We start from the raw sequence: 21,293 nt of genomic DNA, 5'->3' as shown, positions 1-21,293 counted from the left end.
GCCCTCCCTCACTGAGAGACACAATAACTACTGGCATCTTTTTATCTATAAAGCCCTTACTGGAAAGCTTCCATCATATATCACCTCATTGTTACATCTGAACCCTGGTCCATTTTTAACCCGCTCGAGTGAGAGGCTGCTTCTCCAGGTTCCTCATGCCAGGACTGACCTGGAGAAAACTGCTTTTAGTGTTAGTGCTGCAAACTCCTGGAACATTTTACAACAGGACCTGAATTTGAGCACTTTTATCCCTTATGGACACTTTAGAAATATTATTTTTAACCGCCCAATACCTGACTGTACCTGTTTTATTTTAATTGCTGACTTATCACTGTAGTCATTTCAAGCTTTTAAATTATTTTAGTGTATATATTTTATTGTTCTTATTGCTCTTTTATTGATTTTATTTTCTGTAGTAGCTTTATCTCATTTCTTGTTGTTTATCATTTATGTATGTTTTCTCGGCATCATTGTAAATGAGGGTCGCCCTCAATGATCTCTCCGAGAACTGAAATAAAGGTTGATGATGACTCAGCCGTCACCTTACACAAATGTGCTGTTTTTCAGGTTAATGCTTTATTAAACTGAACAGTTTTAAAGATGTGATTATGAAAATAAAGGACGATTCAGATATCAAGGTTTACAAAAACAATTTAGTCCATATAATTTTTTCCTCATTTCTATTGGAATTCTTTGTCTGTTTTTCAAATTATCTTTAAGATTTTATGAACTTAAATAGTTAAAAGTAGTCTCTCCTCTTGAAATGTTAAGAGACCATGTTGTACAAACTGTATCTTTACAAGAAACGTTGCAATACTCCCACACCGCCGTCATTTTCTCACTATTGACCATGAAAATAAATCAAGTTTGTCCAGCAGCACCTTTTCTCTGAATCAGCAGTTCAGTATTGCCAGCATTGACAGATGTGACACATCGACCCCTGACCTTGGTGCATGCCACATAATGCCAATGTTCAGATATCTGTCAACAGGGCCGATTTCAGACAAAATCATTTTTCAACCATCGTATCAGTGCATTCCTACCTAAATGCATGACAGCAGACCTAAATAAGTTTCCAATGATATTACGTTTTTATTTTTTGCTCATATTGTGTGTTTGGATAACCTGCTGCTGTAACACCACAATTTCCCAGTTTGGGATCAATAAAGTAATTCTATTCTATTCTATTCTATTCTATACTTTCTAAATATATAACCCTGTTTTTCATCAAGTTGGGACACTGTGTGAAATGGAAACAGAAAGAGAATGTGATGATTTGCAAATCATTGAAACCCAATATTTAATTGAGAATTGCACAAAGAAAACACATCAAATGTTAAACTTGAAAATGGTTTTGTTATTGGAAAATGGTTTGCCCATTTTGAATTTGATGTCAGAAACAGGTTTCCAAAAAAGTCATGACAATGGCACAACATCCTGGAAAGTTGTGAAATGCTAAAAGACAACTGGTGGAAAACCACAATGAACAGGTTAATTAGCAGGTTAGTACAATGATTGGTATAAAAAGAGTTCGAGGAGCAGATGGGGAGGGGTTCATTATTCTGTGAAAGACTGTTCAGGGAAATAGTGCAAAACTTTAAGAATAACATTTCTCAACTTTTAATGAATAATGACTGCATGGGCTCAGGAGCACTTCACATGAACATTGTCTGTGAACACAGTTCTTGCTGCATTGCTAGTTGAATGCTAGTTGAAACGTTAGCATGCAAAGAGGAAAACATATATAAACCAGATCCATCAATACTGCCCTGTCTCCGGGCACAGGCTCATTTAAAATGGACTGAGGTGAAGTGGAAAACTACACTGAGGTCTGATGAGTCAAAATCTGATATTTTGTTTGGAATTCATGGATGTCGCATCCTCAAGGCTAAAGAGGTGAAGGACCATCCAGCTTGTTATCAGCATACAGTTCAAAAGTCAGCATCCCTGAGGGTATGGAGGTGCATTAGTGCACACAGCACTAATGGTAACCTGCATATTTGTGAAGGCCCTATTAACGCTGAACGCTGTCTTCAGGTGATGGAGCGACTTGCTCATAAACCCCATCCTGCAGAGAGATCTATTAACTGTACTGACCGTTACTGCTTGTTGAGCAGTCGCGCCGATGCTTTCCTCAATATATGTTCTCTCCTCCTCAGTGATGGTGGGATGGGCGGCTGGACTTTCATAAGACACCAGGAACCAGAAGCAGTACCACATGATCCCAAAACTTCCTGGGAGTAGGAAGGAAGTCGAAAAAAGGGAACGGAGAAGGCTTTATGTAAGTGTCAAAACTGAAAGTTAAAGGTCATGAACAGGCAGCAAATTAGACACTTTAACTTTAATAGCAGCTCTAGAAACCGAGAATTGATGTTGAATTTATAAATAATGTCTGACCGGTCTCTTCTACCTGTATAAGGGTCTGATCACACAGAAATGCGTCGCACAAAGCGCGGCCAAAATGAAATAAGCGGGGGAAAATAAATTTGAGCGAATGCAGAGCTGTTGCTGTTGCTTTTCTCTTAGACAAGGAGGGGGAAATGTCGTAAAAAAAAGCGGAGGTTTTGGAAACTTGAAACTGCTTCTTTCTTTTTTTTAAGGAAACAGCATGGTGACTTCTACGTTTGGCTGCTCCTGCCAAACTAACGAACGATGAACTCTCCGCGTCTTATGCTAATATATGTTGAAAAAATTAAAATTTTATGCATGCCCAAAAACAGCTAGAAAAACATATCACACAGCAGCAGAGAAGAGTGAGCAGCACATGGCTGTACCATATGTAAACAATGCCTTTGATTGTGACGCGTTACTGTGTGATCAAGCCTCTAATGATGCTGGCCTTTGCGCTTTTTTTTAAACTTTTCAGCTCCAAAATGTGCATTCATATCCTCATAATAATGATGAGTGTGTCTACTGTCTACATAAGAATTGAATTCAGCATTCTGATGTGCAAACCATCTGATTACTGTAGGACTATTATCAGGATTATAATGGCCAGAACTCCATTTGAACATTTGTGAAAGGATAAAGCTCTCTCACCATAGACGTAAAAGACTGATGACCATCCTGAGTACTGCACCAGTATTCCAGCTAAAGGCATGGCAATCACAGCACCAGCATAAGAACCTAAAAAAAAAAAAGGAGAGAGATTGTGTTTCTTTTGTGTTCAGGCCGTCAACCAGCAATTATTAATTAATTTATCAACCTCCTATTTTGTCATTTAACAGTTAAGTCTATAACATGTCAGAAAGTAGTGAAAAACTGCGTCTTTCATTGTCTTGACTTGTTTGACAGCCCGATACAAAAGAGGTATTTTTAACACTGTCAAATGACAGAAAAGCAGCAACTCATCAGCTGGGACCGACAATGGGCTGACTTGTTATTGGGAAATATCTTACAAGTTATTAGGAATAGATGTGGATTCATTTTTAATAAAACACTTATGTGATATAAGGACTAGTCGTTTTAGCATTCATAATAAATGTCTCTCAAAGTGACAACAGACGTCCATTGTTTACAGACTGAATGAAACAGGTGCAGTGATTATGACTCACCACAAAAGGCCGTTGTAGCCAGGCGACTTCTCTCCAGAGGCGGAGCCCACTTTGCCCAAATACCATGACAGGCTGGATATGAAACTCCCTGAGGGATGGGGGGGGGGAATCACTTTTGATTAATGTTCAAAATAAAATACATACATTTATCTTGTTGTAAAAAGCTAGAAACAAGAGCCAAGCACCTCCACAAGTCCTTGAAACACCCTGACAATGATAACACAGCCAAAATGCATTCGTGCTGCTGCAGGGATGAGCATATTCAGGCAAGACGTAGCCACTATAGCAAAGCCAAACACTCTGGAGGAGGAGAGAATAGAAAATGGAAGAGATGTTCAGTATGAGTAAAGAATGTCCAACTATCCCTTGCATACCTTATATATAGTCGTTTCACAAACCTGTTTGCTGCAAACTTTTGACAGATGAACCCTCCAGGGATTTGAGTTACGATGTATCCCCAGAAGAAGGACCCGTGGATCATCCCCACTGTCTCTGGATCCCAGTCAAACTGAGCTTTCTGTTGGGAAGCACCAGGAGAACAGGACCGTGAGAAACAACAGCAATCTGTACATTTAACTAGTTTGACCCCTGAAACCACACGTTTCATTTTAAGGTTTAAAGGGGGGTAACATGTCACTAAACTGATAAACAGTCAAAACAAGTGATTGATTTTATACTTGACCACTGACTGAACACCAACACTCCTTCACATCACTGTCTGGAACAAACCTTAAGCTCTGCTGAGCAAACACACTGAAAGACTTTATTATCAATCAGTTTCTTGTTTTTATTAACACCATGATTAAATATTTATAACAATAAAGACACCATAAACAACCATTATTTTGACAGTTTTATTTTGAGATTCAAATTAAAATGAGCTTTGTTATTTTGAAGTAATGAGGTAATCAATCCATTTACCAAGAAATGGTTTCCTCTTATTACACCTGACCACCGACTTGCCTGTTTATTCTTTCGGGCCTATATGTGTGTGAAACGTGTCTCGAATAAAAGTCTAATTTCCCGAATGTTTAAAGTCTTTATATGTGATTTTTTACACTTAAATGTAATATAAATTAAGTATATCCTCTGAAAATAACTCTGTGAGTCATGACTGTCTACAATGAGTGTAACACCCGAGTCCCACTGTCTGTGATGTTTTCAGAGTTTTCAGAGTCCTATCTTCACTTTGTTTACATCGTCAGGACGGCCGGCTGACTCCTCCCCTCATGTATAAAAGTTGTTTAATTGAGGGACTAGAGAAAAGAAGAATAACATACTGTACTCACTGCTTAACTGTGTTTCTAGATCACGCTCATTTCAGGTAAATTTACATGCAGTGTGAAGATACGAGCAGAATAAAGATCACTAGCATTAGCATGCTAACACAACAATGCAGCGCAAGTTGTTTTGGTTTCATGCTGGTGCTCAAGGGCGACATCTGCTGGATCAAAAAAATCACATATAAAGCCTTTAATAAAGTCTATCAAATTTTAATTTAAAACAATTAACTAAAATACTTTAGTTTTTGTTGCACAACCTCCAGAAGTCCACCTTTCTTTTTTAGCAAATGTGAACGCGAGTGGAGATGGTTGGAGGTGTGCTGCTGGAGGAGAGTGGAGGCTTCAGAATAGCTGGGGTGTCACCAAACAGCAGTTTGTTTTGGTTTCGTGCTGCCGCTCTAGGGCGACATCTACTGGATCAAAAAGTTGCACATTCTTCCTTTAACAATGAAGACAGATAACAATTGCAGGCATGAATGTTATCGGCCTCTATACTTGTGAAACTTCAAACATGAAAAAAAAAAGATACAAAAGATTAGGGTAGGCCTACCTGCAGTTGCAGTTAATATGTTATATATAATATACCTGTCTGTTTGTTTGTTTGTTGTTTATTTTGGATAATGTGGTTAAGGTTTTCCTTTAAAAGATTAGGGGCCTAACTACATCTATAAGAAAAAAGGCCTGGTCCAAAAAGTCCACAAATCCAAAGAGTCCATTTCCATATTTAGAGTGAATGAATCTTACAAATAAATCATTCAGACAATAGTATTTATTTTGCTTTGGTGCTGGTGAACTATTTTTTTTTATTTGCCACAAACCCCTCCAACATCCCGGACCAAAACTCACCACTATAACCTCCTTGTTGTCTTTGAAGACAGTGTGGCTGTTCACCATGCTGACGATGGCCACGCCGAGGTTACACCTGATACCGAAGGAGATGCAAAAGCCGATGCCGGAGAGGATGGCGATGATGTAGCGCCTGGGCAGGCCGAAACACGTGCAGTCCACGACGGGCAGCTCCTTCTCCTCGACCAGCTCTGGCCGGCCCTCAGCCGACAGCTCGATGGTCTCCCCATTTTCCTGTTTCTTCTCAAGGGCTCTGTGAAGAGAGGGAAGTGGAACATGTGATGTGTAAACATTATAGAACTCAAGTCAGTCACTGGGTTGGTCTTGAATTAGGAATGTAACGTATTGGCTTGACATTGTCTCAGTTCAAACATCTGTTTGAATGAAACAGAGACAACAACCATACAGGACGACAACGCATACCGCAACTGCAATATTAACCTTAAAAACAAAAAACAGTGTCATTATATAATGTGAAAAATATGTGTGCAATAACCTCAGGTGCAATAAGAGATGTAGAAAACATATTTATATTTTCATTTCATTGTACAGTGTTCCCCTTTGTTATTTTTTTGTATTATATCTTTTCTTTAATACAGTGTATAGCTTCTGTACAGTTTATTTTATTTTACTTAGCTGTTACTACAACCTGTTTTTTTTTATTTGTACTTTTCTACTCTTTTTTTTTCTTATAATGCTATTCTATTTTATATATAATTTAAACTTTTTTGTAGAAGCTGACTCGGGGAGAAACGCACAAAAATTCCTGTGTACCTGTACTGTCCTGTACCTGTGCAGATGAAAATAAACATCTATTCTATTCTATTCTATATCAAACTTAAAACTGGAATCATTAAAAAATTCACCACTAAAGCATCGCTTGATTACATTTAAGTGAGGTCAAGAGGTAAGTTGAGTAAAGGTCAGAGTGCTAAGTCCATTCTGTTTTATCAGAGCTTGTTAAGCAGCTGAATGCTCCGTGGTCTCTCTTAGTCCACATCCTGGCCTTTCTGTACCTGCGCCCTGAAGTTAAGAGTTCATACTCAGAGGGTGCAGTGGTTCTTCTGTAATCCTGTGAGCCACATCGAGTGCACACTGTTCTGTCAGGTAAGAAATCCTGCACGTTGGCTGCCCTGCTATCTTGCTAGCTAGTTTAACAACCCTGTTCAGTTTGTGCTCATTTTGTACACACAATGCAACCCCCCTGTCCTTCTGAGTTACCTTGAAAAATAGAGACACTGCCAAGCCTTTGCAGATATTGCATGGTTGTTAGCACTCAGTATCAGTTTGTCATCAGTAATTGTAAAGCGGTATTCCCAGTGTTGTATAGCAGCCAGGTCAAGATAGCTTGCCACAGAAAGAACCTTGAAAATACAAACAAAAGCACTCTTCAATTCTAAAAAAAGACACGTCAGAAAAATAACAACAGCCGTTATCGAGCCTTCAAAATAAAGAGTCTTTATGTTTAGGTTACTTTGAGATTTCCATATAATTGTGGATCTAACCCTGACCTGAACCTTAACCCTTTGTGAAGCCAGTCATACAACAGCTAATACAAACATAACAGTACAATGAGTATGGTTTAGACATGCTACATACTGTATATGTTAATGGGGCTGTTTGGATGTTGGGTGAATGACATCACATGACTGTCTGAATTATTCCATGTTGGATGTCTCGTGTATATGACCAGACTTGAAAAGAAACAAACATAATCAAATGACCACTGATGCACCATGGGGGATGTGATGTACGCAGGTAAAAGAAGTCCAGTGTCCATGCAAGAGATCTGCAGGTTTTTGGTGGTTTATTTAAAGAAAGCAAACAAAAGAACAAAGAAAATCATGACTCCTGCTGCCTCTCTTGCACTGGTAAAAAAAAAAACATAGGCTCACCCAGGTGCATGCTGGTCCTCTACGTGCCTCTTACTTAAATAACCTCTGGTGCCCACAGTGTTACCCAAACACCTAACAAAAATACTAATACAAAACTAAATTTACTAAACAAATAACTAACAAAAGAAAATATTACCCAAATCTATTCTAAATAAAGAAAACGTGTAGAATAATTATATAAGCAACAACACCCAAATGAGTAAACTAAATACCAAAACTAATTCTAACAACAATTAAATAGCTCCAACAATATCCATTCATTCATATATTTAGTGTCATGAGGTAATTTTTGTCATGTTTTGTTGATTTTATAGATAAAAAATGGATTAATTTAATGTGAAGTACCTTAACCTGCATTATTATAATTGCCAGCAGGGTGAGACACCACTCTTCAACAAATACCAAAGTACAAAAAGTACCCTACCTTCCAGTTTATTCATTAGCTCAGTAAACATTTCCCAATGAGTTTATTGTCTCAATAGCTTCAACACCCCATCATGTTCGTTTGGTAAATGATGGTCCAGTTGAGAGTAAAGATAGACGACAAATCATGGTATGCTGAAAGGCGTGGAAGCTTTTGATTGACAAGCTACCATGGAGTAAGACTTGTCAGTTTGTATCCACCCTTTTTCCCAAAGGAAGTCACTTCTGGTAAAACGGAAAGAAAAAAAAGAATTAAAGTCTTGGAAAAGGGGCGTTTACAAACCGACGAGTGCTGTCATGGTGGCTGTGTCCACTTTTTCATCGTCTGTTTGATCGGCATCTTAACAAAAGACTTTCAGCATAATAGTCTGTCATCCTACACCAACTGGTGCTCACTGACAAACCTTAGACTGAGACTGGTAATATGTTCCCTAAACAGACAAATCTTCTCCTGTTGAAACTGCAGGCAGTGAAGAGAACAGTTTTTACAGGAACACACTTGTCTTTCTCTGCTGTTGTCTCTAACTCATGTTCATATATCCTGCTGAGAAACCCTGAGAAACCCTGACCTCTACCAGCCTTCAGTCGAACAAGCATCAAATATGTATCTAAATGCAGCATGTCATCTATTAAACATGACATGTGCAATGCTGAGTTCTCAGATCAGACCCGAGGCACTGCAGGTGCTGAAGATGGAGCACAAAAACTCCTTTTTTATCTTCCACTTCTTTAATATATAATTTTAGGTTTTCATATTTTGAAATGACACGAATCATCCCAACGGCCTTTGTTTGAAAAAATGTGCAAAAATCTTGCAATTACATCACCCACCAGTGCAGAGCATAAATATAGCTCGGAGTGGGGGATGGGTGTGTTTTTTGTAGACTAATTTATTCCACAGTTTGTTGTACAGAACAGAAGGAGATAAAATCAGACAATGATCCTCGTGTAGAAATGAACCAAATGTAAGTATATTATGATTCTTATCTGACTTAAGCTTCATCAATAACAGTTATCACACTTGTTCTGAACAACAAGTCCTGACTACTGTACATCATGCTGGTAGTCCGAGATCATGGGAACTGACAAGTATCATCAGCTGCTCAGGTGACAAAGTGAACAATGTTGAAATGCAGACAGTGATTTATGGTGCACCATAGACTGTGTAATGCTTTTAAGTCAAGTTCTTGTTTTACTGTGTTTGGTTTTATGCAACTAAAACGCCTCATCTGAAAAATTCCTCCATATCCTTCCCTAACTATCCGATAATTTATACTTCTGGTTGCTTCTTGTATTTTTAACCTAAAATAACAGGAAAACTTAAATATAAGAAAAAATGCAATAATATAACTACTGTAAATCCAAACAATAAATTGTACAATGTGTTATGAACAAAAACTACAATCTAAAGCTTTCTAAAGTATAAAGGCAATAACAATATATTTAAAGACCTTCTAGAGTCGTGTCTAATGCAGATAAAGAAGAAAGGGATAACTTCTTTGTTGTTTCATACATCACAGTACTGAGCTGGTAGCTGTAGTCATGTTGTTCTTGCTTGCAATGTGATATTTGTCTTAACAACTCAACCAAACCCTTTTAACTGTTTAATGTATGATAGGAGACTGGAGGTTTAAGTTTATCGACCTGCAGCACAGAACACGTCTGAAAAATCAAAAATATCAACCTTTAGTATTGTTAAACGTGATCTATCAAACTGTGTCATGTAAGTACAATGTTTTTAAAGTTTGCATGTAGCATAGCAATGTAGCTAACTGTAAACTAGCAAACCTTGTGCTAATGTTACGTTTTGTAACATTTTGTGACTTATGAAGCTTTTTTTTTATCTCTTGGTATTCTACATTTATAAGAGGGTTAAAAGTTTAAACGTGTGTAGACCCACCACCCAAAATTCATTGTTTGCACACATTTTTTTTGTCATCCTTAGACAGAGCCGAGACCAAGAAGATAGCAACTATGACGAGGTCATTTTGTGCATCCTAGCAGAGCTAAACAATTTGTGAAAAATAGGTGAATACTGTGTTTGCAACATTCTACAATTCTACAATTCACTTAGCAGACTCTTTTATCCAAAGCGACGTACATCAGAGAGTAAGAACAACACAAGTAAGGATCTAGAAAAAAGGGAACAATGTCAGTAAGAGCAAACGATCAGCTTTGAGTCTGATTGGACACACAGATTCTGACAGGAAGTGACCAGAGGCAAAGCACAACACTGACGGCAGTTCTTGAGAGCTCTAATCAGTACAGAAACCATCTTATAAGTCGTCGTTATCAAACAAAAACCATCGTCACTACCATCATCATCATCAATAATATGGAGACCAGCATCATTAAGTTAGTAGGTGTTCATAAAGAGCTGGGTCTTTAGCTTTTTCTTAAAGGTGCAGAGGGACTCTGCAGATCAAATGGAGTTTGGAAGTTCATTCCACCACCGGGGGGCGACAGAGGAGAAGAGTCTAGTCAGAGACTTAGGACCCTGTTGTGAAGGTTGGATCAGACACCTTTCATTGGCAGAGCGAACATGTCCTTCCTGAATCCTAAATCAATCCAAACCAGCAGGTTTTTTCTCCACTAAACTGTAAAAGATTTATCTGAAGGTAGTTGATAGCTAGCTGGAGCTTCATCTGCCTTGAATCAGTATGGCCATTATACTCTGGGCTCCATACAATAGATAAAGTGTACCGATGCTTAGTGAGAAAGCATTGCTTGTTTATTAGAGCGACACATTTTGTCTCCAAGTTGATCTTTAAAGGACAAGAGTTTCTGGAGCTTTTTGACCTCTTCAAGTCTTTCAGTCTCCATGCACCTCTGTAGTTGGTGAAGTCAACTCTGCTTCTACAAAGCATTGCTCGTTAACATCAAATATTTGTTGCAATAACTCAACCTTGCCAACTCATTCAGGTTTATTGTGTTAGCTGTGTGAGTCTGAGATTCTCTCTCCACCCTTAACCAGGATGCTGCTGATATATCCAGTCACCAGGGATACGGGCAGTCACAGTTCTGAGATACCAGGGAGAGAGAGGACCAGATGAAGATCTTTTTACAACCATCATGGCTACTCGCCAGCTTCATGAGAGAGACACTCTTCCTGTAGAGAGTTTCTATGGATACAAATGCATGCAGTGACAAAAAAAAAGAGACTTGGATTAAACTCTGTCTTCCCAACCTCACACCTTTTCTAATCAGAACACAAACTGGTTTGTATAAAAAAATAAAAGCTACACAATGATAAAACATACATGATCTATTAGTTACTGTAAGCAGGGGTTCTAACAGTCTCCGACACTGATCAAGTATTAATGCTTCTCCCTTTTGAATTATTAATATCTCTGGCTCTCTTGGACTATTTTTGTCTGAGCGGGTCTCTCTCTTCATTCTTCCTGTCTCCTCTTCATCTTTAAACCTGCCTTTTATCGTCAACTCCCCTGACTCATGCGTTGTCCCACACAGTCCCAGCATCTCCTTCTTTTTCAACAGCAGCTTATTATCCAGTATCCAGCCAATGGGCGTCATTTCTCAAATGCAGTGGCAACACTAGTTTTCAACACTTGGGTGTCATAAAATGTATGTGCCGCACTGACTTTTCATGACTGACCCTGAGTTAAGAAATCCATTCTAATCCTTACAAGCTATGTGACCTTCGCTCTGTCGCACTCGAGAAACCACGAGGAGAGGTCCTATTGCCTCTGCGGACCAGTTTCACTCCAAAAAGAAAAGTTCTCAATTTTTGTATCTTGAGGTGATGTCAGTAAAATGTGTTAACACAACCAAAGCTTCTGTGAGAATACACAGTTTCTATCCAATGTCATACATCAAGGGCAAGTGTCAGGACAGTTCAACAGCTTGAGTCGAGCTAACTGCAAAGGATGTTTGAAGTCAACTAACAGGGGGAGATTGTTGGAAAGATGCAATTGTTTCCATTACAACGCCACCATGGAAATACTGAACTCAGACGAGTAAAACCAAAGTTTACAGACACTATAATCATGCTGTGAAGAACATTGAGGTGAAGGATTCAGAGATAAAATGCCCAAACCACCGAGAATACTGACTGTTTTTTTGGTTGTTTTTTTTGACCAAACATCATTTATTTTTTTGACATAACATTTGGATATGAGGGACATTTTGATTGGCAACAATCAATAATGAAACTCTTTCCACAAGTGGAAGTGTACATACCTTGTATTATTCTATTATTGTATTTTTTCTCCCTTTATTTAACTGATGTACATCTGTTTGATTTTTAACTTCTTGTTATTTTTGATAATTATATTCCTGTTTCCTGTTTTCTTGAGCGGTTGTGACAAAAAAAATTCCCCCATGGGGGATCAATAAAGTTTATCTTTATCTTTATTGGCTGGTTAATCGATTATTAAAATGAATTTTCGATTATTAGTAACACACACAGTTGAATGACAGGAGGTTGTGTTTGGGATCTAACAATGCTTCTCTGCGGTTTCATTTACTTTGACACAGAACTTCTGGATCTATAGAATTCAGAGATTCAGTTCTGAATAGAGCACTCATGTTCTGTCGCCCTGAGACTAAGGAGGTTCCTAATGGGTCAAAATAAGTGTAACGATCGAATTTGTCAAGATAGTTGTACGTTACAGCTCCACGCCTGATTATAAAAATGTAAAACAACAAAAGTAAACTTATTTCTGAACACTGCCATGTATGCTGTCCTCTCCGTGAGACCGCTTGGCATGTTGCGTGCAGAGACCATGGAGGGAGGAACGGACCCGTTGCGCGTTACGCACGGCAGCAAGGTACCAAGGGAGCACCTGGGGGCAATAAGAGCTTATAGGCTGCTGTGGAGCTCTACGTCGAGTGGCCTAATCCTGGCTGGCTGTGAGATGAGAAAGGAAGGGGGGGGGGGGGGGGGTCACGATGACGAGTTATCGGGCTACTTAAGGGGGTGGGGGAGCAAACGAGAGAGAGAGGTGGCCAAGGTGTACGGCCTGCAGGGATTTACGTGGGCCGACAGCTTGGACGAGCAGTGTGCTATTTGTGGAGAGGATTTAAGTGTTTAGACGCTCCATCAAATCCCGAGAGAAAGAAAAGGGAGTCCATCTTTACCAGACTTCCGGCTGACTCACACACCTGCTCTCTGCGGGGAAGGTGTGTCACGCATTTTTATGCAGCTAGCTCAGATAAAGACATGTAGGAACTTGTATGTGGAACTTCTGAGGGTGGGGAGGTGGGGGGTGGGATCTCAGTCTTACGCAAGTTCCTTGTAAATCCAAAAGTCCACGTGATACATTTTGTTGCTCTGCTCATTTGGAGCCCAAACTCCAAAAAGACACTTCTCGTTTTGGAAAGTTGGAGAGTTTCCTAGAATCAGGGATAATCAAGGTCTTCTGAAGCCCACAGTGACAGGTAGAGCGCGTTCTCAGAGGCTCCTTATACATAAAAACACAGTTACTCTTGATGAGTTTGCACATTATACCTGATCAAACGTGATTCTTGATTCTTCAAATATATTGCTTGGTTGCCAGTGATAAGACGCAACAACAAACGTGTGGCAGTGCTCCTGTAATATGACAACGTGACAGCACAGCAGAAAAGTCTGAAGAACAAAATCCAGGTATTGATCCAACGCTTCATCTTACACTGAGAGAACACTTTTGGCCTGAAGTGAAATCTGTTCAGTTGCCCCCCCAGATGCATTTATCATTGGATAGACTATTTTTAGATTTCAGATCAAACTTTTAAATGATCCATTGCATGTCTGCTGCAGTTGCTTGTGGCGTGATACATAATGCATACATCCAGTCTCTTACGTGGCAGATTCAGTAGCCTATAGGGGGGACAGATGTTGTGCCAGGTGATCCAAGCCTACACTAATCCAGGCCTCTGGACGGCTTAATCTTTAATTGAGCAGTTTTGCTTCTCGTTTTAAGACAAAAACTCAAGTAATGATCATTTTCCAGCAACCATAAACTGCCATACAGTAATCTTCTTTAAACGCAAAGGATGGACTTTCGGGCACGAGTGCGCCCGAAGCCGTTATGCTTGTTTTTTTTGTTTTGACATTTATTGTCTTTAATTGATCCCAGAGAGATTTTACGTACCCGTATATTTTCCCGAGAGTCTTGGCTGCCGCGGCCTTAAATCTGTCCGGCCGGATGTCCATCCTCACGAGTCCAGGGTCCGACCAATGTGAAGTCTTTGCGCGCTCCCGATCGAGCGCACAGCCTTCTCCACTACTCCCTTCGCCCCGTGTTTCACACTCACACACAAAGAAACTTGATTTTTAGTTGATCATTAAACTCCTAAATGCTCAGTGTCATTCGCATCCGACACACTGATTGTCCAGAGATTAACAAGCTTCATTGAATAAAAACCAACCGAACAAACATTTCCAGATCCACTTTGTCGGAGTCCTTCGCGTCCTGTTGAACTTCTTTCACGCTTTCGGTGTCCTCAAATGTTCACACCGCGCTGGGGGCAACTTTCGACAGGATTCGTGGCCAAACGGTGTCTCTGGCCGTGGTCCTGAAACCAGATTACTGCTGCCCGCGCGCTAATCTCTCCAAGTGTGTGTAGTGAGTGGAAGGAAGAATGTCACTTCCTTCCCCGCAGCCCGGCGTTTTAAGCGCTGACGGCTATTCTTGGAGCGCACAAGCCTTGAATGGAGAGAGTAAACACTGTCCGATCGAAGCATATTAACAGAGATCCCAGGTATTTGTAAAACGGGAGTGACGGGGTAATCTCACGACCCTGGAATGATTGCTAGAATTTGCCAATATTTGATCAGATTTTTTCACAGAAGGAGTTAAGATGTACTGCATGTGATTTCAAGTCTTAAAGAAAAAAATATAATAATAATAAAACAGTCTCATTAATAAAAAAAAAAAACAAGTCCCAGTTTTTTTTGTTTCTGCTTGTCTGTGTTGAGCCACGCATCCTGTGCGTCAAAGCAGAGCTGTCATAACGCATCATCACTGCCACCACTTTTCATGTGGGTGCAGAACTGTGAAGACCTGGAATCTGTGAGAGTTATTTTCGACATGTGACTTATGAAACAATGGATAGACTCAGCTTTACATGAAACTTGAGTGTGTGACATGTCCCACTCAGTGTGCCAGATACTGCACATCTATCACATTTATCTTGACAATAATGTTTTATTTTTGAGGTCCTGTTTTGTAAATGAAACTGGAATTATATATTCTTTAAACTAAACATAAAAAGACCTCATTTCAATCATGACATTCAAATAACATCTGGAGTTGCTGGTTGTAAACAAAAAGATGCAGGAATTCCATGAAGATGCTCCAGTGTTAGGGTCCTTGTTCACTCAGACACTTTTAAAGCAGCACCTGTGCTCTTCCTCATATGACAAGTCAAAATGTCTGCTTTGAAATGGTTTCTGTTTCTGATTGGACGTAGTGTGTAATCATACAAAGCCTGCTAGTCATTTGCCTGCAGCCTCAAAGCTGCCACTGTTACATTCTAAAAGTAGGGTATGAACTTCGTCAGAAACTGGATTTACAAAAACTACGTTGGAATTATTTTTGAAAATGTGGACACGTATTTAAAGGGGCAAAAATAGACATTATGGACATTTAATAATGTACACGTGTTGTTCAATGTTATGAAGAAAAGAGTCCAAAGTCAATTTGAGACTGTACTAGTTGACAGATAGAAGTAGAAATGACTCAGACACACTAAGTTGTTCTCCCTTTTGGATAGTTTTTCTGGTACCATACCGGATGATTACTGTAATAATCCATGGTCTAGTTTGTAGCTGTTGTAAATATGAAGCTAAAGAGTCTGTTGATAGAGACGGTTGTGATCGACAGACTGAGTTTGAGTGAAGACTTCCACCCTGTTTCCACCAAGTGGTCCGGTTCAGTTCAGTACAGTTTTGTACGATAAACCCTGATCTTGCTAACTGTGCCCTTATTTTGTAAGTTTAGTGTAAGCCGGCTCACGATAGATGCATCAGCTTCTTCATCTGTAGAAGAATGTGATACAGTAAACAAAGGGTAACACTGGAGGACATCTAGCAGAGGTCTGCACCTCCACGGTCCATACATGCTGACATGAGTTGCAAAAAAACAACTCTCTTGAAATCCTATGCATATTTAAACAGGCTGTGTTTTGTGTTTGTTCTTTGTTATGGCTGTCGCACAAGAAGTGATTTATTCTTTCGACCCATAAATGGATTGCAGTGTGTCTAACTCAAGCCTTTAGGGTCCAATCAGTACGCTTGGCACCCCAACAGAAGGGAAGCAAAAAAGTAGGACGGTACAGATTGGTTGTTTCGGTACCATTCCCAACTTTTGACAATGGAAACGGCAACAGATGTGTCCCGTACCTTACTTAACTGAACCGGAGCGCCTGGCAGGTTTAAGTTGTGGTTATCTGCAGAGAAAAGAAAACAGGTCAAGAAGTTCCTAGTTAACAATAGACTGTGTATCAGAAATCGAATAAGCCTCTTGTTATTAATATGCTGCCTTAAATCTGCATTATTTGTAATGACCACCGGGGGGCGACTCCCCTTGTTGCAGGAAGAAATCTGGTTGTTTGTAACAACAGAGAAAATGACCTTCTCTCTCTCAACTGTCATCAGTGAACATTTTTCTAGTGAGTTTAATGTTTCAGTCATTTCAGGTCTTCTTCAATGCATTGTGTTTTATTTTTTATTTTTGACTACAGTCCTTTTAAGTGTAAAATGCATGACAGTTAAGAGGTATGCTTATGGGCGGGGCTACATTGGTTGACAAGTAGCTACCTCAACCTGTCAGCCAAGGTAGAGATCATAGACTGTATAAGACATGGACGTAGTCTCAGTCATGTCACCCACTGGTTTTTGCAGAGGTGTTTTGAAACTCAACAATGGTACTCTCCATATTAAAAATGTTATCTCAGTTTGACACCCAATCCAAATTTGCAGCTTAGTAAGGCATGGCTATGTTTATCCATCCTGTCGTCCAAAAATAGAGAGAGCCAAAGTGCCAAACTTGTGCCTTCAAAACCTTAATCCACAAACCAAGGTATGACATAACCATGTCTATGTTCTCTTCTTTGAAAGTATTTGATTAACACGGAAGCCATTTTTCTCTGACATCACACTCAGAGTGGAAGGCTCAAATGCTGTTTTATTTTATTTTTTAGGTTTTCAAATCAAATTAACGTGGGAAATCTGGTTATTTCTCTGCTTGCCAATTCAAGCACAAATAGAAAAGATATATGTATTGTTAAAATTAACGGGCAGTGGTAAAAGGGAAAGCCAAACAATACATGTTTACCTTTTAGACAACAGCTAACATTAGCATTCAGCCACCTCCTAACTCATAGCAGCATTTCTACCTAACAGCTAGCTAACAAAAATGTAAGATAGGAATCGATTACTAAAATTTACTGTAGCTGGTGACAGAGTTATCAAACCTTTTTTTTTATTTATATATATATATATATATATATATATATATAAAATGAAGCCAGTTGACATTCTGGATTTTAACTACGGTTGTCTTTTAAGTAACTTATCTTTTAAAGATCCAGTGAAGTTATGACGCTATTTTATTTCATAAAAACGTAAAGTTTTAACTAACCTAGAAAAGAACAATTTAACAGCATATAAGCTTAGCATGACATGAGGAAAACAGTCACTTTGTAAATATGGTAAATGGAAACTGTCTGCAGTTACAGCTCTTGTTTTTGATACTTTAGATGCAGCACATGAAAGCATTTCAACGTTAAGACTACTATCTAATGTTGTTCCTTCGTTTCCTTTGTTAATAACTACTGTTAATCAAATGTGTAGATTTGTTTCTGTAAATAAAAACTCTGGTGTGTGTATTAAAACACAATCATCCTTCCATGGTACTTAACGTTCAGTATCAGATGCAGCTCCTCTCCAGATCCTTGGCTGATATGGTTCTCAGAGAGCGAGAGGAGAGGAAGAGGGGGGGGAAGGGCATGGCAGAGGGAGGCGGGGACAGGCTGGGTGGCACAGAGATGACGGAGGGAGTGTCAGACAAAGAGCCGTAACCAGCTCGCCGCACATCTGCAGCACTGGAGGCAGCCGAGTCGTGGAAAAACACAGAGGGAGAGTCCATGGGGTCCGTGGTTAAATCTGCATACAGAGACGGGAGAATTTTAGAGAGGAACTTTATGCTTTGATAGAGGTCGACTTGACAGGATAGAGGACAAGACATTACTAAGTTGTTAATGTTTGTGTTTTTATTACACATCAAGTGTTTGCTTTTGTATTTCTAGCATTAAAGCACTTGTTTTTTATTTGATAGGATGAAAGTCTCTCTGTGTGTGTGTGTCTGCTGATGTGGGGACAGTTAAAGCCTTATGTTGTTTCACAGTAAAACAAAGCTTTTAGTTTCATCTGTTACAGAGAGGAAAGATAAGATATAAATATATAATATATAAAAAGTATGCCATAAAGCTTTCTGATGCAATTTGATACAGTATTTCCTCTGCATTGCTGCTTTTTCCTGTAGACTCAAGCTCCTGTTTAAGGGCCTGATTTCACTGTACTAAAAGTGTCTGGATCTACCTGAGTCATTGTGGAGCTGGGTGTGCAGGTACTGCTCTGTGGTGTAGAACTTGTTGTAGATACAGTACACTGCAGCCATCAGAGCAAAGGTTCCCATGGCTGCAGCGATGAACAGACCCACTTTGGCATGATCTTTCTCGACATGGGCATGATCTGTGGAGAGACACACACACACAACAAAGAGTCAGAGAGCTCAGGGTCAGGTCTGCCTCTCAACTGACTACACGTCTTAGCACGCGACTCACATGTCCGCCTTGCTTTTAAATGAGTGGTTTCCTCTTTTCTTAGCAGGTCTCGTATGTGCGCTGATGGAGGAGGAGGAGGAGGGGGCGCTGCAGGGGCCTGATGAGCGTGCACCTCCTGTACAGACTGCAGGGTGCTCTGGGAGCTGCTCATTGGAAACACCAACAGCAGGCAGAGAGCTGCCAGGCCCGCCATGAGGGTCATCCACTGCTACTCCTGCACATATAAATCTATACTTGTTAACATATCAGTACATTTTACACACCTTAGATTTTTGTGAAAGGTGTTGACTTAGGCGCAGTCTAAGCCTGTGATGGATAGGCCGGGTCTTTGTAACATAACAATGAGTAAGGTCTTTTACCTGCTTTTTGTAAAGTGTCTCCAGATAACACTTGTTATGAGTTAACGCTATACAAATAAAAATTGATTGATTGATTGATTAGGTTAACTTGTTTTGAAGATAAGTAAAGCTATGCTAGTCCTGGATGCTAACAGAGCTGGTTAGGCTGTGTCAAAGCTCAGCCTTATTAGTAATGTAACTTTTAAAAAGTCAATCAATATTGCAGTTATTTCTTACACACTGCACCTTGTTTTTCAGCTTTTATTTAGCAAACATTGCTATTAAAAGAGGCCCCTCCCTACTGGCACACTATTCAGTGTAATGCAAAGAAAAGATTGAACATTAAGATAAATCTGATTCATTATATTTACCTGAAGTGGAAGTGAGAGTCGTGGTTCTTTCTGCCAGGTGTTGGTCCTGTCCTCTCTGCCTCTCTGCTGACTGAAGTGAAACTGCTTCCCAGACAACTGGACTCCCCAGACACCTTACATTTCCATGGGGAAACCTACTCTTCCACTTCAACACAAAATGTGCCTACACAAGTGCTGCATTGAGACAGACCAGAGTGTGTAAGGATCGTCTCTTGTCTTTGAGGTTATTTTCAGGGAAAATGTAAGCTTTTTGTTTAATTTATATTTCCAACAAAATAACTAAAAAAAAGTTATGGTAAGGCTAGTGTGGTTCAGTGTTTTTATTCAGACCTTCTCATCACAAATTAAAGCTGTTAAATTAGAAATATAACCAGTCAGTTAACTTGTGTAAATTGGTGTACTTCTTGTGATGAAAGATACAACAGAAAACTCAAAGTACTTGGTCTTTTTCGATTCTCTGATTTTTTTTAAATTTTGTGTAAACTTGTGTAAACTGCACAAAACATTAGCTCTGCAATTTGATCAGTAAAATATTTGTAATAGGATACTACAATGTGACAGGTTTGGTCAGATAAAGAAGACTGCTTTGGGAAATGACATGTTTTGCTTAACTTACTCTAAAACAATTGCTCCATCATGAGTGCAACAGAGCCCCCTGCTGACTCATTTATGAACTGCTTAAATCTGTAACAGTGCAATTAAACTTCTTTAAACCAGAGAAAATTATCTGCACAGTTAACAACTTTGTCTTGTTAAATTGAAACACTGTTTATAAAGATGCACTATAATGTGTGCAATCAGTTAGTCTTCTCATTTCAGATGCAGTTGTGACATTCATTTTGCATTCTACTCGCATTCCTTAGTTGTTAAAGAAACTGTAGGAAGAGAGCCACATTGTTTTGTTAAGCACTCAACAGTCAGTCTTAGATTTTGGTCTCCTGACCACGGCTGGTTCCAAACATTTTTCAGGAAGGCCGGTTTGTGTTTCACTCTCACACTCTGCATGGCAAGACACTCAGTGCTCGAGGAAAGATAAACACAGACATATGCCAAGTGTTCCCTGTCAACAGTCACAACAGTGCTAACAAAGCTAAAGCTATCCGATAGCCTTGGACATGATGTTTCAGGCCAGCTGCACTTATTCTGCAAATATGAGCAGAAAGTCTTATACAGACAATCTGAGAGAAACGGAACTCGACCTCAAGTCAGAGCTGGGTTCCCACTCCGAGAGAAAGACGAGGAAGAGAAAATCTTGGTATTTGCTCTACTTGTTGTAAAGTGTAGCTGTTCAGATGTTTACAATGGCACGAGTCCTGATATGATTCAACTTTTCCAGGGAGACAGTGTTACTGATGGACAGTGGTGTGATAAAGCTCCCCTGAAGTGCCTTCATCTCAGAGCTTTGCAGCAGGGACACCTTTTAGAACTATGAGAAAAAAAAGTAATTTGTTGTCTATTTTCAGAGAAGACAGAGAAGAGAGAGTGGGGATGAGCTGCACCACAGGGCAGAGGGTACAGAGGGCAATTCATAACAATGTAAATATAGAGTTCAGTTTTGACATTGTAAGGTCAAAGTCAGAGTTGTGTCTAAGCTCTGTTTAATAAATTACAGATTGTATCAATGTTCTGTATGCTCAAAGGAAACTTTAATAAAATGTCAAACATATATTACATAACTATGGCATTATATTACACTTTCTCTAACGTCAGGAATACACAGCCTTACAGATAACACTGCACTGAAAAGTGAATCTTGCATTAGAAAGTCAAAACTATACACTTGAAATTTAGC

At 39.5% G+C, this 21,293-nt stretch overlaps 1 protein-coding gene and 1 long non-coding RNA gene across 2 annotated transcripts in view; one reads left to right on the top strand and one right to left on the bottom strand.

Annotated features, from left to right (window-relative positions):
* Positions 1 to 14,694, bottom strand: part of LOC132955641 (vesicular glutamate transporter 1-like) — a 19,167-nt gene extending 4,473 nt beyond the window's left edge. The window contains exons 1-7 of the mRNA XM_061028563.1: positions 14,097 to 14,694; positions 5,684 to 5,936; positions 3,953 to 4,071; positions 3,740 to 3,854; positions 3,555 to 3,642; positions 3,040 to 3,126; positions 2,098 to 2,234 (exon numbers count right to left, since the gene is read on the bottom strand). Coding sequence (XP_060884546.1) covers positions 2,098 to 2,234; positions 3,040 to 3,126; positions 3,555 to 3,642; positions 3,740 to 3,854; positions 3,953 to 4,071; positions 5,684 to 5,936; positions 14,097 to 14,158 — 861 coding nt within the window. The 5' untranslated portion in view covers positions 14,159 to 14,694. The remainder of the gene's footprint in view (positions 1 to 2,097; positions 2,235 to 3,039; positions 3,127 to 3,554; positions 3,643 to 3,739; positions 3,855 to 3,952; positions 4,072 to 5,683; positions 5,937 to 14,096) is intronic.
* LOC132955654 (uncharacterized) lies at positions 746 to 4,394 on the top strand. Its single transcript, XR_009665944.1, has 2 exons — positions 746 to 2,281; positions 3,977 to 4,394. It is a non-coding gene; the product is annotated as an uncharacterized LOC132955654 (long non-coding RNA).
* Positions 14,695 to 21,293: the final 6,599 nt, after the last annotated feature.

The sequence above is a fragment of the Labrus mixtus genome, chromosome 21 (genome assembly GCF_963584025.1).
Source record: "Labrus mixtus chromosome 21, fLabMix1.1, whole genome shotgun sequence".
Classification (NCBI taxonomy): Eukaryota; Metazoa; Chordata; class Actinopteri; order Labriformes; family Labridae; genus Labrus; species Labrus mixtus.
This window is presented reverse-complemented; position numbering and strand designations above follow the sequence as displayed.